General features: G+C 37.0%; 1 protein-coding gene across 1 annotated transcript in view; it reads left to right on the top strand.

Annotated features, from left to right (window-relative positions):
* The window catches only part of LOC126351334 (FUN14 domain-containing protein 1-like), a 72,401-nt gene extending 56,423 nt beyond the window's left edge, over positions 1–15,978 (top strand). The window contains exon 4 of the mRNA XM_050002595.1: positions 15,392–15,978. Coding sequence (XP_049858552.1) covers positions 15,392–15,577 — 186 coding nt within the window. The 3' untranslated portion in view covers positions 15,578–15,978. The remainder of the gene's footprint in view (positions 1–15,391) is intronic.
* Positions 15,979–17,330: the final 1,352 nt, after the last annotated feature.

The raw sequence follows: 17,330 nt of genomic DNA, 5'->3' as shown, positions 1-17,330 counted from the left end.
GTTATGAAGCGAAACCGTGATCATGTATTCAGTCTTTTCAGTACTGACTTGTGACCTGAATCTTGATTCAACTGTTTGCATGGTCTGAATAGTTCTTTTCAGTTCTTCTTGTGTGTTTGCAATGAGAGCAGGGTCATTTGAATAGGCCAGATGGGTAATATTTTTATTGTTAATGTGAATATTGTGAAAGCTCTCTTTATCGAACTCATCTGTTATTTTTTTGACTACCAGATTGCAAAGAATAGTTGATTACCTGTATCATCATCACCATCATCGTTGTCATCGTAATTTTATTGTGTGTCTTAACTTCATGTAATTTAGGCATCTCTCTACTAGTCTCAATTTTTTTTGGTTTGCCAAATTCTGTTATGGTTGTAATCAGACTCTGTCTATGGATACTGTTGTAAGCCTCGTTTCCTCTAAAGAAATTAATAAAGCTCAACTTTTGAATCAGCTCAAAAATTACATTGATAGATTTACTTTTTTTACACACATTCATTCTTTACAAAGACTTTCAAATATGCACTCCCCTTTTTAAAAAATAATATATTTCTTACTGTATATTTTAAGGAATTTGCAGTATGTTTTCAGGAACCTCCATTCTGCTACTCCTATGATAACTATTGGTTATTGTTTAATTTGCTAGTCTCTTAAAGATTTGGTTGAAGTCTTTGGTAAGCCAGTGATTGTTCAGGCAAAGTAGTATAACTCAATTTTCCCTTCTGATAAAAACTTGTATGTTAGTTTTGCACCCCACTACTTCCAGGGTGTTTTATATGCAGGGCTTTTAAATTCAAATGCATCGAAAATGTGCTCTTTGTCCTGACTGTAGATTTAAAATATCACTTCTTAGTATTTTTTTTCTTTAAGTTTTACTTTTGCAGGAAGCATGTCAGTCGGTCTCTTCTCATATTATAGTTCCAAACCATTTTAAATTTATGCCTATCTACACTAAGCAATTGAGAGTGAAAATTTTTTTGAATCTAAAAATATCACTCATTGATTGTGGAACTAAGAGAGATCTTCTGTTACTGAATCACCAATCGTTATTGAAAGAAATTGCCACTTTATGTAGCTCTGTGCACAGTTTATGAATTTTGGTCTAGTGCATTTATACTTACTCGTTGTACAAACTATTTCATATTCCAGGCAACCACAGCTGTTGAAAGGCATGATGTTAGGAAGACTTCCAATCACAGATGGTAAAATTGCCTTTTATTAAAACACCCAGTTTCGTGGCTTTAAGCCGCGTCATCGGGTGAACAATGGTAAAAGATTATAGGCATACCCATCACTCCTAGTGAAAAGTTACTATTCAGAGAACATCATCAATATTATGGCAGGCGAAAGCTAAAGAAGAATATTTGTCAAGTGAATCTACATCAGATTTTAAAGATGGTTAACTGAGCTGGGAGTTTAGTATGAAGATGGATTATGTGAAAATTTATGTTTCAAAAATAAATTGTAAAAGAAGTGACAGATATAGTCGCATCATCATCACGTGGTGCAATTTCAGTTTTCACTGGGACAACAAAAGAAACATTTGAAAACAAAAAGATGCAGGCAAATTTTAAAGAGTGGGGCACTTCTTCTTTACCTTTCACCTTTACGGTAATATTGGCAATATTCTCTAATAGTAGCTTTTGACTTGGAGCGATTGGTATGCCTACAATTTTTTAACATTGTTCACATGATGATGTGGCTTAAAGCTGTGAAACCTGCCGTGTTTTATAAATGACAATTTTACCAGCTTTGAACACAGTTCTTCCTAATATCATTACTTATTGTAACTATATTTAATTGAAATAATCGGAGAATATACAGTGAGGAAGCCAGAACAAATGTTGTTCATATCACGTCCTGGAATCCTTCAGAAAATCTCTGATGGCCTGATGTTATCACTCTCATAGGAGTATGTGACTCAGTGCAGTTGGTAGATTTCCTTACAGCCAGCTAGTTATGCAGACAATTTTGTCAGTTGGTGTTTTAGTAGTAGTACCAGTAGTTATGCTTTTCTTATTAATTTTATTAATTGTTCTTTGTACAGTTTGTTACATTTTTAGTACCTCTAGCAATATAACCTCTTTTAAAACTTCAATGTGTTATGGATGTGGAACACTGTAACTGTGATGAATAAAGATTTTTGGAAATAACTGCAACCAGTCACATTTTGTGGTGGTTCAGTATTTATTATACCATGATTAGTTTTGAGCTGCCTAATGATTCATCATCAGACTACTGTCTGAACCACCACAAAAGGTGACTGGTTGCAGTTTGATGTAAATAATTCCCGAGATCTTGCCACTGCCACAATTACAGCTGATTTGTTTCATGTTTTCTGTCTTGTCAACTGCACGACCCCCACAGTGTTGCAAACTATCATTAGAAGTGTGTACCATCTGATGATGAATCACTATGCAGCTCTAAACTAGCCTGGATATAATTAAAACTGAACCGTCACATAAGATAACTGGTTTTGGTTATTTGTGAAACATGTAATCTTTATGCTCTTTTTTCTTAAATATTTCCCTCCTTTTTTCTGTTTCATATAAATAATTTTAGTTTGCATGTTTAAATTACTGTGTGTCTTGTTCCCAAAATTAGAATTAAAACTGTGGTAACAGTATGAAGTATATTAATAATAGTAAATAACCCTGAAAGCCTATTGTCTGAACATTTCCTGATTCTTTATCTGGCAGATGCGATAAAAATACAGTAACACTACTTTCTAGACTAGTTCATTGTTGCTTGCATACAAACTGACTACGTTTCGTTGCATGATTTATTGGTGGGGTGGGTAGATGACTATTCTGAATTTTTAACATTTGTAGCTATGCGTAGAAGGAACCCAAGTACTTTACTTATCATCAGCTGGCGTCAACCAACATAAGTCTGAATACAATGCATCCTGCATGCATCACATTTATACACTCCTCAAAAGAATTTGAGAACACATGCATCACTCTCTGTATGTGTTATCTATTTTGATACAGGCAGTACCTGTGGTATTATTGCATAGCTTGAAATCTTCATTTTCAGTGTGTGTATCTTAAGTCATTTACCATCTATCAGCTGTTTTATGCATTACCCCTCAGAAGGAAGTGAGCACCAGTGTCCCATATTATCTAGTGAGGTACACAGATGGCAGTTGTCATTTATTCATTTGTGGATGTGTATTCAACCAAGCACATGCAGGGTGGCATCTTATGCAGTGCATGTAGTAAGGGTAGTTTGTTTGATCCAAGAAGAATGGATTTTCTGTTGTGTTGCTGCAGTTGCCATTGTCTCTCAATCATTCATTCATAGGTTGTGATTGCTTGCTTACTTCTCCTTGGTGCTACAGCCCTTGTGGGGCCTTGGCCTCTCGAAGGTTGTGAATACACTACAGAGAGACAGGTTGGTGCACACAATGAGTTGGACAAGGTTGCCAACACTTTACAAGACTGCATGAAGATTGATGTGTGACCATCTGTGCATTGCGGCATTGTATGGATATCACCAGAGCACTGCAAGGCAATCTCAGAATGGCTTCCAGAGCCGTTCTGTCCATTCAGACTGTAAGTAATAGGTTACAGGGAATGACCTTATCCAGATGTTCTGTTAGAGTACCCTGCTTGACAGGTCATTTCACAGCTCACCCTCAGTTCTGCCGTTCCCATGTTGCCTGGCAACTTCATCAGTGGTGAAACATGTTACTCACAGATGACTCCAGAATTTCTCTAACACAGCATGATGGGTGTTTATATGTTTGGAGATGCCTCGGTGAGCGATACCTGACACCTGCCCAGCAAATCAACACGTTTGGCTAGTTTTGTGATGGTGTTGGATAGCACCATTGTCGAGAGCCATATGGATCTTGTCACTGCCTTATTGCCAGGCTGTATATCGAACAGATGGTGTTGGATCATGTGCTGGCTGGCCGCTGCGTGTGAATGTGGCCCTGAATTCCTTCTTATGCATGATAATACCAGGGCCCATGTGGCGGGCATAATAGGGCTGTCTTGCGACCCCTGGACATTGAAGTGATGGAATGGCCAGTGGTCATTTGTGCCCTAAACCATAATTCTCGAGGGCTCTCAATAAAGAATGGGAATGACTACCACAGTGTGATGTGCATAAACTTGTATGGATTGTGTGTGCTACATAGGTGTCGGGCAGTGATAAACCCTCTGAGGGAATTCATGTTACTGAAGCTCTTAAAGTAACCTGGGATGAAGGGACAAATGATTCTTTCTATTTTGTTTTCGACACCTGACAGACATTGCAGTTCTTATTAGAGAAATGAATGAGACTATAATGATGTTTTATTGTGTACTTAAAGTATGAAAGATAAAGGTATAAATTGGTAACATACGCTGCCCTCAATTATTGCTCTGTGGAATATGGCAGATATTGAAAGTCATGTTCCACTAATTCTTTTGTGCCGCGTGTGTTAGTACTGTGGCTTTCTCAAATTATATGAGTGGCTTTGTGATGTATGAACAACAGACTGAAGCATTGAAGAGCTTTTGTAGCGAAAATAACATAAAAGAAAATGTCTGGAGCATCTGCTGTGTGAAAATCAGGTGTTACTTCTAGTGAGCCCAAAATATAACTCTCAGAATAAAACAGGAAAATTTAAAAAAAGTGATAAAGCAATAGTAAAGCACAGTAACATCCAAATAGAACATAGACACATTATCATTCTCTCCAGACATAAGAAAACTGTTAGAACAGTAACACTATCTAAGACCTTTTTATGTAACAGCAAAAACAATCAATTTTTGACAAAATAATTTAATTGGATGGATAAAAAATCTACTCAGCAAGTGTCAGCACACACACATAAAAGAGGGTTGTAATTAGGCAAGCTTTTGGAGCCAGTGGCACCAAGGGTTGCTTTGATAGTGCTTGTTTTGCCAGTTACAGGGCTACTGTGGTGCTGGTACAAAGGTGCTTAGGGCAAGTCTTTCAGTGGAGACGGTCACAGTGGTTGGAGCCACAGGGTAGGGAGATGGGTACAGAAGGAGCATAGGGTCTTACAAGAATATTGCAGGGATTGGGAGGGTGATGAGAAGCTATTCTAGGTGTGGTGGAAAAGATTTCAGACAATGGATCTCATTTCAGGGCGTGATTTTAGGCAGTCATGGCCCTGTCTAAGAAATCTGCTTTTGAACTGCTGGTGAGGTGACAGTGGTGTATTGCTGTAAAGAGTCTGCATCTGAACAAATACATTTGCCTCAAATGTCAAGGCTATATAGGAGGGAATGTTGGATATGGAAAGTATGGAAACTGTCAAGATGTAAGTTCCGCTGTTTGTTGGTAGGTTTAGTGTGGATAGAAATGTGTAGCTGGCCTCCGGTAAGGACAAGATCAACATCAAAGAAAATGGCATGGGATTCGGAATAGGACCATGTGAAATTTAATTGGGAAAAGATATTCAGAGATTCTAGGAATTTTAGCAGGTCAGTCTCTCAATGAGTCTATATGGTAAAGAGGCCATCAATGTATCTACTCCACATCAGGGGATGAAGACTTATGGATTCCAAGAAAGCCCAATACCTCGACCCATTAAAAGGTTTGCATAGGAAGGAGCCATTCTGGTTCCCATGGTCATACCCCTGATCTCTTACTATGTGCTATACAGGGTGTTACAAAAAGGTAGGGCCAAACTTTCAGGAAACATTTCTCATACACAAAGAAAGAAAATATGTTATGTGGACATGTGTCCGGAAACGCTTACTTTCCATGTTAGAGCTCATTTTATTACTTCTCTTCAAATCACATTAATCATGGAATGGAAACACACAGCAACAGAACGTACCAGTGTGACTTCAAACACTTTGTTATAGGAAATGTCCTCCGTTAGCGAGGACACATGCATCCACCCTCCATCACATGGAATCCGTGATATGCTGATGCAGCCCTGGAGAATGGCGTATTGTATCACAGCGATCCACAAATATGAGTACGAAGAGTCTCTACATTTGGTACTGGGGTTGTGTAGACAAGAGCTTTCAAATGCCCCCCTAATGAAAGTCAAGAGGGTTGAGGTCAGGAGAGCATGGAGGCCATGGAATTGGTCCGCCTCTACCAAACCATCGGTCACCGAATCTGTAGTTGAGAAGCTTATGAACACTGCAATTGAAATGTGCAGGAACCACATGTGTCGTACTTGTAAAGGCACATGTGCTAGCAACACAGGTAGAGTATCCCATATGAAATAATGATAACGTCCTCCATTGAGTGTAGGTGGAAGAACATACTGACAAAAGTAAAATGAGCTCTAACATGGAAGTTAAGCATTTCCGGATACATGTCCACATAACATCTTTTCTTTATTAGTGTGTGAGGAATGTTTCCTGAAAGTTTGGCCGTACCTTTTTGTAACGCCCTGTATAATCATTAGGTAAAAAAGGGGCCTTTGGAAGTGTCATATTTGTACATAGAGGTATGGCAGTAACTCAAATCTATTTATAGGCTTTTGAGTGCGCACTGAAGCTACGTTACTCAAGACAGCTATTTCAATTTGAGTAACAAGGCTACTTACATACAAATAACAGCAAAGAAGTTGAGTAGCAGCTGAAATTGCAGTAAGACATCTGTATAGAAACTGAAACTAGAACAATAAACATGGAGGGTAAGTGACACAAATTACAGTTTTTAGAACAAAAGGTTTTTACATTGTGGAAGATAAAAGTGAAAAGTCACTTCAACCACAGATGATGAGACATGGAACTGTATAGGATGAGAGGGAAATAGACACATAATGAGGTCCAATAAATAGCTCTCGGCAGCTTCATTTTCTCTAAATGTACATCCATTTTCTGCAGACTACTGTGAAGTGCATGGCAGAAGGTACTCTCGTTTGTATCACACATTAGGATTTGTTAATATTCCACCTATGTATGGAAAATGAAAAATTAGTACTTAAGTGCCTTTGTGCTTGCTGTCGCTACTCCAATCATGTCTTTGCAATCTGTAGAGGAGCAATACATAAGAGGCTGTAGCATATTCCCAACTTCTCACCTAATACTGTTTCTTGAAACTTGTAAGTAGCCTATTTTCAAGTGCCTGCCAGTTCAGATTTTCCAGCTTTTCTTCGATACTTTCCTATATATCACATGTGATAATTTTTGCTGTCCTTACTTCAGTACATACAGTATCCCCTGTTGGTCTTATCTGGTATGATTCCCCCACAGTTGAACAATGTTCTAGGATGAGTTGCATGTTTTCAAGCAATCTGTTTTGCATTTTCCCCATATTGTATTAATGAACTGAAGTCTACCTCATGCATTAATTATAACTGAGCCTATGTGATCCTTCAATTTCGTATCCCCACAGATTGTTACACCCAGGGGTTTGTATGCGTTGCCTGTTCGAATTGTAATTGTGACTCACCTAATATTGTAGTCCTATACAGGTTGCTAATCTTTGCACCGCTTCGAAATCTTATCAAGAGCTGACTGTATACCTGCACAGCTCTTTTCAGATAATACTTTAGGTAACTGCATTACCTGCTAAAAAAAAAAAGGAAGAAAAAAGCTAATGTCACTGTCAGTATTATTTGCCATGTCATTAATACATGAACATCAAGGGTCCCACACACTTTTCTGGTTCATGCCTGAAATTACTTTCCCTTCTGACGATACTTCAAAAACTTGTGTAATTATTTCAGTTTCGTAGAGCTAATGTACTAACAACATTGACCACAGGGTCAATATCAACTTTAGACAAATTGTTGCCAAGTAATATGATGAGGGATGGCCAGAATTTATCAATCTTTTGATCGTATCAGCAAAAGCATTGTTGTATGTATCTTGGATACTTGCAAAGAAAAGTTAATAACTTCTGCAGAACTAGGAGTTGCTATTCGGAAGCCAGTGACTTCCAGTGTCAGACCTAAACAAAATGTCTGAGATTTCAATAACAAATTTGGTGCTATGTTCAAGATACTATGCAAAATATCAGAGATTTTCATTACAAAAATCAGAAAACTGTACTTACGTCCTAATGTCCTCTATCACCTTCCAAGTAGTCACCTTGAACATGCAACTATCCCAGATTTACTCACATTTTTGGAATCACTCCCAGATATCTGCAAGGTGAAGGGTGTTCAGCATCTGTTGCAATTCCTTTTGGATGTCTTCAATCAAGTCAAAACATTGCCCTTTCAATGTGATTTTCATGTGTAGGAATAGGTGGAAGGTACATGGGGTCAAGCCTGACAAATAGGGAGGAAGGGCGGGCTCCTTTGTCATGTTGTTTTTGGCAGGGAATACCTTCACAATGAACTAGGTGTGCACGAGTACATTGTCATGGTGTACCAACCAGTTTTACTTTTTGATAACTCTGTCTGTACACACCAAACATTTTCCCCCAGTTGCCTCAAAACTGTTTTCGGCCTTGGAGATGATGGAGTTTTCCATTGTGATGATTGCTGCTTCATTTCAGGGTCATAACCATAGATTCAAGATTCATCACCTGTTATGACTCTGGATCAGAGTTTTGGACACTCTTGAGCTCTTTGTTGCAGCTCAGTTCATGTCGGAATCCTGAGGTTTTGTTGGTTCGCTGCAATTTGTCAGTTGTTCAGTTCATTGGCTAGAATTCATTTCCATGCACTTTGAGAGCCCAAGTTATTTACAAACATCGCAAATCGTTTGCCTTTGGTCTTCGTGAATCAAGTCACATGCTTTCATGATTTTTCCGGTGTTGTGCATATGACAATCTACCAGAATGTTTGTGATTATCTACAGATTCTCGGCCTTCATTGAAGTGCATGAACCACTCAAATATTCTTTCCTGAATCAGTACAGTTTCACTAAATGCCTCTGTCAGCATGTGGTGGGCTTCAGCTGCAGTTTTCTGCAACTTTAAGCAGAATTTGATTCAAATCTATTGCTCATTCGCGTTATCCATTTCACTATTTGCTCAATCACTGAAACGTGTCCTGACGTACATCTCTACAACTCATAACTGTGTGCGCCAAAGTTGACACATTTTTATGCCATGGTACCTCGAGACATCCAGCAGTGGAATGACATGCTAGTACTATTTGACCAGTACAGTGAAATTTCCGGATATTTCAGGTAGCAACTCGTAAAATAACATAACAGAACAAATCTTTCAAAAAGCTGCAAAAGCAAAACAAAAATATTAAATTCAAGATTATTCTCCTCTATGCGAGAAATTTATATCTACATTTACACGATTACTCTGCAATTTACATTTAAGTGCTTGGCAAAGGTTTTATCGAACCACAATCATACTATCTCTTTTATCATTCCACTCCTGAACAGCGCGCGGGAAAAACGAACACCTAAACCTTTCTGTTCGAGCTCTGATTTTATTTTGATCATCATTCCTACCTATGTAGGTTGGACACAACAAAATATTTTCGCATTGGGAAGGGAAAGTTGGTGTCTGAAATTTCGTAAATAGATCTCGCCGTGACTAAAAACGTCTTTGCTTTAATGACTTACATTCCAACTCGCATATCATATCTGCCACACTCACTTACGTGATAATTCCACGAAACGAGCTGCCATTTTTGGACCCTTTTGATGTCCTCCGTCAATCCCACCTGGTAAGGATCCCACACCGCACAGCAACATTCTAACAGAGGACGAAAGAGTGTAGTGTAAGCTGTCTCTTTAGTGGACTTGTTGCATCTTTTAAGTGTCCTGCCAATGAAACGCAACCTTTGGCTCGCCTTCCCCACAATATTATCTGTGTGGTCTTTCCAACTAAAGTTGTTCCTAATTTTAACACCCAGGTTCTTAGTTGAATTGACAGCATTGAGAATTGTACTGTTTATCGAGTAATCGAATTCCAATGGATTTCTTTTGGAACTCGTGTGGATCACCTCACACATTTCGTTATTTAGCGTCAACTGCCACACCATATAGCAATCTTTTCTAAATCGCTTTGCAACTGATACTGGTCTTCAGATGACCTTACTAGATGGTAAATTACAGCATCATCTGCGAACAACTTAAGATAACTGCTCAGATTGTCACCCAAGTCATTTATATAGATCAGGAACAGCAGAGGTCCCAGGACGCTTCCCTAGGGAACACCTAATATCACTTCAGATTTACTCAATGATTTGCCGTCTATTATTACAAACTGCGACCTTCCTGACAGGAAATCACGAATCCAGTTGCACAACTGAGACGATACCCCACAGGCCCGCAGCTTGATTAGAAGTTGCTTGTGAGGAACGGTGTCAAAAGCTTTCCAGAAATCTAGAAATACAGAATCAATTTGAGATTCCCTGTCGATAGTGGCCATTACTTCGTGCGAATAAAGAGCTAAAGAGCTAGCTGCATTGCACAAGAATGATGTTTTCTGAAACCATGCTGATTACGTATCAATAGATCGTTCCCTTCGAGGTGATTCATAATGTTTGAATACAGTATATGCTCCAGAACCGTACTGCAAACTGATGTCAATGATATAGGTTTGTAGTTCGATGGATTACTCCTACTACCCTTCTTAAACACTGGTGAATGCAACCTGCACAATTTTCCATCTGTAGGTACAGATCTATTGGTGAGCTAAGTAGGGAGGTATTGTATCAGTGTAATCTGAAAGGAACCTAATCAAATGTAATCTCGACCTGAAGACTTGCCCGTATCTAGCGATTTGAGTTGCTTCGCAACCCCTAAGGTATCTACTTCTAAGAAACTCATGCTAGCAGCTGTTTGTGTTTCAAATTCTGGAATATTCCATTCATCTTCCCTGGTGAAGGAATTTCGGAAAACTGCGTTCAGCATTGTTTGATTATTGACCAAGTTTTGGACTAGCTGTATAGTATAAGCATGTCATATTGTAATAAAGAAACTAGTCTTCAGAAAAAAAAAAAAATTGGCGCTATACTTATATAAAATTTCTGTTAATGTTTACATTGAGTATTATGAGAAATTAGCCTCTTCCATAATTTTAGTTGGTATATTGTCTTGTAGCAAACAGTCCTAAGTATCTAAAAGTAACAGAGAACACCCATTAAAAAGACATATGAACTAACATGTGCAAAGAAAAAGTGTGAACTCAGTGTAAGAGTCATTGTAATGTGGTTTCCTGAACAGAAAAATGTTTTTGGAATAAAAGGAAACAATACACTATTTATGGTAATCCGCTTGTTGCCCAGCATGACTTTTATAACAATACCTGGAAGAAAGAAATTTCTTTATCACAGAATGGTTGCTAGTCAAATTAAGACAAAAATTATTTCAGGCAGACGTAAAATGATTTAGCATCCTGCATTAGCAATTAGCAGAAATTAAAATGAGTAAGAAAATTACAACGAGGATAATGGAACGTAGTCGAATTAAGTCGGGTGGTGCAGAGGGAATTAGATTAGGAAATGAGACACTTAAAGTAGTAAAGGAGTTTTGCTATTTGGTGAGCAAAATAACTGACGATGGCCGAAGTAGAGAGGATATAAAATGTAGACTGGTAATGGCAAGGAAAGCGTTTCTGAAGAAGAGAAATTTGTTAACATCGAGTATTGATTTAAGTGTCAGGAAGTCGTTTCTCAAAGTATTTGTATGGAGTGTAGCCATGTATGGAAGTGAAACGTGAACGATAAATAGTTTAGACAAGAAGAGAATAGAAGCTTTCGAAATGTGGTGCTACAGAAGAATGCTGAAGATTAGATGGGTTGATCACATAACTAATGAGGAGGTACTGAATAGAATTGGGGAGAAGATGAGCTTGTGGCACAACTTGACTAGAAGAAGAGATCGGTTGGTAGGACATGTTCTGAGACATCGAGGGATCACCAATTTAGTATTGGAGGGCAGCGTGGAGGGTAAAAATCGTAGAGAGAGACCAAGAGATGAATACACGAAGCAGATTCAGGAGGATGTAGGCTGCAGTAGGTACTGGGAGGTGATGGAGCTTGCACAGGATAGAGTAGCATGGAGAGCTGCATCAAACCAGTCTCAGGACTGAAGACAACAACAACAAGAAAATTACACCAAGTTGTGAAAGGCTTCAAGTGGGAGATCCCTTTTTAATCCTGCATTTTCCAAAGCTGTAACTTTGGGCTAAACTTAACTACTTCAGAATCAGAGTACATGCTGGCTGGAAGACGAAGAATAAGAAATATTGAGTACACAAGTGGTTAGTGATAAGAAAAAGGGGTCATGGAATTAAAATGTCTTGAAAGCGTACTAATGGAAATAACAAAGTGAAACAGTGATGTAAGCCAGAATCCACACAAGTGGCCGATGCCTCTGCACTCTTGTTAAACTATTGAGCTCTCTGTGTCGAGACTGTTAAACACAGGATATTAATTGTTGTACTTTACAAATGCCACACTTTGAGCACTGGAACAGTTCCATATCCAGGAAGTGGAGTGTTCAGTGCCAGTCTGGAGAATCTCTGCAGATACCATAACATTATTGGATCTGTTAGACTATGGTCCTAGAATGAGCTGGATATTTGGTTATAATGATTCACCATTACAGCACAAGGTTGCTGTGGACCTAGCACCAGCTGTGGAAGATATAGTGAGAAATGGATAGACAAGGAAATGAAGTCTTGCATGTGATTGGAGTCTTGGTTCAACTGTAGGAAGGTTTTTGAAAACAAAATGGAGTGGTGACCTTAGTCTGAGTCATATGGTCTTCTGGGCCAGATTGCAAGTAGTAGTCTACAATATGTGTTTTTCAGAAAGAGCAACGTTCTTTTTTTTATTGTGTGTGTGTGTGTGTGTGTGTGTGTGTGTGTGTGTGTGTGTGTGTGTGTGTGTGTGAATAGACCAAGAAAATCAGTAACTAATAATGGTGTGAATTACCCTCTATAATGAATCTCACGCCCCCTTAAGTCCCAGATTCTTTTTCCTGTAAGTCTCTTTATGATTTTAGAAGGTCGTGTTTTCAATTATCAGTTTAAACCTGCTTCACAAATCCAATTTTATTTTCCAAATAAAGGCTCTGTAACTGCACATCCCTTATCCCAAACACAGTTGGATTCCAATGCCCCCAACTATATAGGGCAGACCATTTCTCTCTTGGCTTCTGACTTTCATCTGTCACTGAATGGATGTTTACACAATGATAGTGTGTCCCTGTATGCACTTAAGTTGTAGGGCTAAATCAGCATGTCAGTCAAAAGTAGTCGGCAGTAGCCTTCATTATCACATGACATATGATGTCTCAACACAGGAAACAATATATTTTAACCAAGCATAGAGGCATTCTCTGATGTCATTCTCAGAATCTGTTCTCATACATTTTCATTTAATATTCTATATGAAATAATGGATCAAACTTGCCCCAGTGTTATTTACTGACATTGGTGTACCTTGTAAAAAGCTCTCACACAAGAAAATTTCTACTGCATTAATATTATTCTACATCATTAACAAAAATAAAGGAGACAGGAAGGGAGGTATTCGGAGAAAAAGATATAACCAGTGATTCCATTTAAGGGATGATAGTAGTATTTTGATACCGATACCTGATATTATATATTTGAATCATGCCTGTCTTGCATAATTTCTATTGGCAGAAACAACGTTGTAGAGGCATAATGTCAACAGCATTCTGAGACGTTGTTATATATGATTAATTATGATCAATCAAGATACATGTGTTTGCCAGTACGACAAAACAAAGATTACCAAAGAAAGAAAGGGAGATAAGTTTAATAAAAGTTCACAAGGGTACCTGTGCAAAAAACTTACTATTAATCTCAAGTCATGTTGGTTTTTTTCTTCTGAAAGTCTTGTGTAATTAAACTTTATTAGAAGTATTAATTCAGTAAAGTAAATGTTGTCTGGAGGATAAAAATGATGGTTTGAGATCAACTCATTGTGTCACATAATTATGTGAGTAATTTTGAGTATAATCAATCATTAAGGTGACCTGCCTAGTAACATTTGCAGTTGTATTTCAACCTTTACTGATAGTTGATATCTAAGATGGTTTTCCCTGCTTCTAGTTGTAGCTAAAACCACCTTCCTTCTTTCGGCACTCACTTTTTATTTCCTGTTTTAAATAATCCATTCTGCACATATTTGTGTAACAATTTTCACCGTTGGCTACACTTCCATATTTTTTTGTCATTCATACTTTTTCACTGAATTTTTTTGCTGTCTTGGTGTTTTAGCCTTTTTTCTTTTACTGTTTTTCCTGTGTTACAAATTGTTTACTCTTTTCTGGATCTATGATTATCACAGTAATTAGTTCAAACAATGGAAAATCCAGGATGGAGTGTAACTGTAATTAGTTCAGTGAATTGTCTTTCTCGTATTGCTTATTCTTTATTTGGTTTGTTCTGCTATTGGTCTTTCTTTCTGATTACCTTTGTTGTTAGTCAATCCTTTTGAATATTTACACATTGCAAATTATTTTTCAAATTCGCTTGGACATCCTTAGGATTCAGACGCTCTCTTTCATCTTCTACTTTGACATAACTAAAATTGCTCCTCCTATTTTGTTCCTTCTTCTATTGTTCCTTCTTCTGTTGTTCCTTCTTCTATTGTTCGTACATCCTTAAATTTTTACTTTGTGTAGTTATCGTGAAAAATGAGAAGTTTCATGTTTTATCAATGATGCATAAATAATTGTTCATATACAAACAAATTTGCCTGGCCTTTTTAGTCGTTGCTTCTAGTACCAGTATGTAGTTGTGGTATAGAATCTCACTTTTCAATTGGAAAAGTATATCCTCTTCAGTGGTGTGAATAATTGACATAGTGACACTAGACAGCTTTTGCATGTACATCCACAACAATCTTTTTAAGCAGAAACTTGTTTAATTTATGGTACAAAATTAACGTATTATGGTACCTCAAAAAGAAATCGATATGTTTGTCAACATGATTCATTAACCTCACTAATGATTTGCATGTTAAACCTAAATGTGTCTGATGATAAAATTACCACTTACAAACCTAGGAACAGTTTCCGTGCTACGTGGTCAGTATGCCTATATCTAGTTGTCACAATTGCCTTGTGCTGGGTGAAGTTGGCTAACGAAAAACTATTGGTCCAAATGTGATACAAGCGTAATATGTTACCATGTAGGAGATACTGTATCCAATCCACTTAGTTCACTGTCTATACTATGTGGGACTTTGCTGCAGCACCTATTGGATTTAGTTCTGTTCTGGATGCTAAGATAAATTGTTTTTGCTAATTCAGATATGTGATCTTGCCAAATTGTTTTACTGTAGTATTATTTTAGTATTAGAAAATAAGTGCCAGCTCACAAAAATTTAAGTGTCAGTATTACCTGCTGTTATCAGTGATTCACACTTTTATGCCACTAAGTTACTGTGACAGTATTAAAGTATTACTTTGCTATTAATATTTTGTGTATTTCTGTTGTGTGTTTAATATATCATTTCATGATTACTTTTAAGAAACTAGTAAGTGTTTTATTTGGTTTCTAGATGGAACGACTGGTCGATCGAAATATTGATAAGGCTGAAGAGTTATTGAAGAACAAGCAGCGCAAGGCAAAGCGTTGGTACCATAGTTTTATTGGTGATGAAGACTATTTCCAGGTTCAAGAAATTCATATTTTCCTTGCTTCATTTGTTTTGGGTTTTTCGGTCGGAATTGTGACAGCCTCCTGAATCAAATGAAAAGGAAGAGCATTCATGTAGATTACTGTAATTTAAGGCATTTTACTAAACTTGAGTTATTTATTTCTGTAATGAAGAGGTAATAGTGAGTAGAACTGGATTTTTCGTGACTGATAAGAGCTTTAAGGCAGACTGTAGAATCTCATAAATGAATTATACAAGAGGTATATGTCAGACTGGTTTTTCCAGGTGATGTGGCTGGAGTATGCTTTGTGTAATTTATTTCAAGATAACACACCTAATTTTTGTCACCTTATAAATTATTATTTATTAAACATAAGGTACCTAATAAGTTCCGTATGACTGATAATTCGAAAGTATTAACTGTTCACACAATTGATATGTGATATAGTGTAGATTGTACGCAATAAATATTGTGTAGTAATAAATGATATTGTGTTTTGACAATTTTGTCCTTTTGGCATTATCAAAATTACAATGTATTTTATAAAAACTGCATATTGCAGAGAATTGCAATGTGTAGGGGACTGTAGAGATCCACAAAAATAATAGACAAACTATAGAAAAAGGGAAAATCATTAACCACTTACGTATATTAAAAAAATTCTTCAGTGTGTATTTACCTTTTTTATTCACATTGATGCTGGCATTTATATTAAATTGGGTCAAACTACCATGGATGTCCTTTGCTTTGAGTCAGGGTAACAAAAGCACTTAAATATAGATTATCTGATTTCAAATGAGTGTTTTTTGATATGATTTATTATGTAACAGTTCAACATGTACCAGTCACCAAACTCAATAATCATTAGCTCTTATTTTCAGCAGGTGGTTATCAGGGTTTTTGGGCTTAATTTCAGATTTAATTAATATTTTTTGTAGAGAGAATTCTTTTGTTGATAATGTTCAACGGATTTTTCAGTTGGGTATAAATCTGAACTTTGTAATAGCCCCTTCTGTACTGGAAGTTCTTCTGAGTGAATCCTTCACAATTGTAACATTATGTTTTAGATTATTAGTATCCACAAATATCCTTACAAACTGCATCTCATCCTGCACATATGGTAAGATACTGTTAATGAATAAATTTGTTCTTTTCTGCACTCATAATGCCAACATTAGTTTTATTGACTAACACTGCACAAAGAAAAACCAACTCAAATACTAATACAAATCCCATCATGTTTCACAGTTTGAGTTTGTCTGTTGTTGTTCTCTTGGTTTGCTGTCATGTTACATATTCATACGCAACAGAGGAAAACTTGTTAGACTAAACATCTACATTTTCATTGCTATTAGTGTACTGTCTTGCATATTTTTTATTTACATGGTTTTTTGCAATTGCCACCACATACTTTAGTATCATGTAAAATTTTAACAGTTTAAATACTTTTTGATCTAGTGAAGATTTTTATCTTGAAATTTTGGACCATGTGATTTGTTGATTCCTTTGTCCGAAACATTGGCAGTTATTGCTATAGCTAGGAAATATGCTGAAGTGATTTTACTTTATCCACCATGTGATCTTTTTGTATCAATGCCCAATTAATACCCAAAAACATGCAACATTCTATTGTTTCAATTTGTTACATTTATTGACATATTTTTTCCATACCCAAACTATGTCATTTGAAGCAGCCCATTGTTGGTTTTACAATAATAATTGTATTGTTATCAAGATGTCTACTTTGCTTCCTTCTTCAAGTGAAATTGATGCTTGTTATACTAAATAAATTATATAAATTTTTCCACCTGGCATCACCTTGAATCCCAGAGACTGTTT

This window comes from Schistocerca gregaria, chromosome 1, assembly GCF_023897955.1.
Source record: "Schistocerca gregaria isolate iqSchGreg1 chromosome 1, iqSchGreg1.2, whole genome shotgun sequence".
NCBI classification, from domain to species: Eukaryota; Metazoa; Arthropoda; class Insecta; order Orthoptera; family Acrididae; genus Schistocerca; species Schistocerca gregaria.
This window is presented reverse-complemented; position numbering and strand designations above follow the sequence as displayed.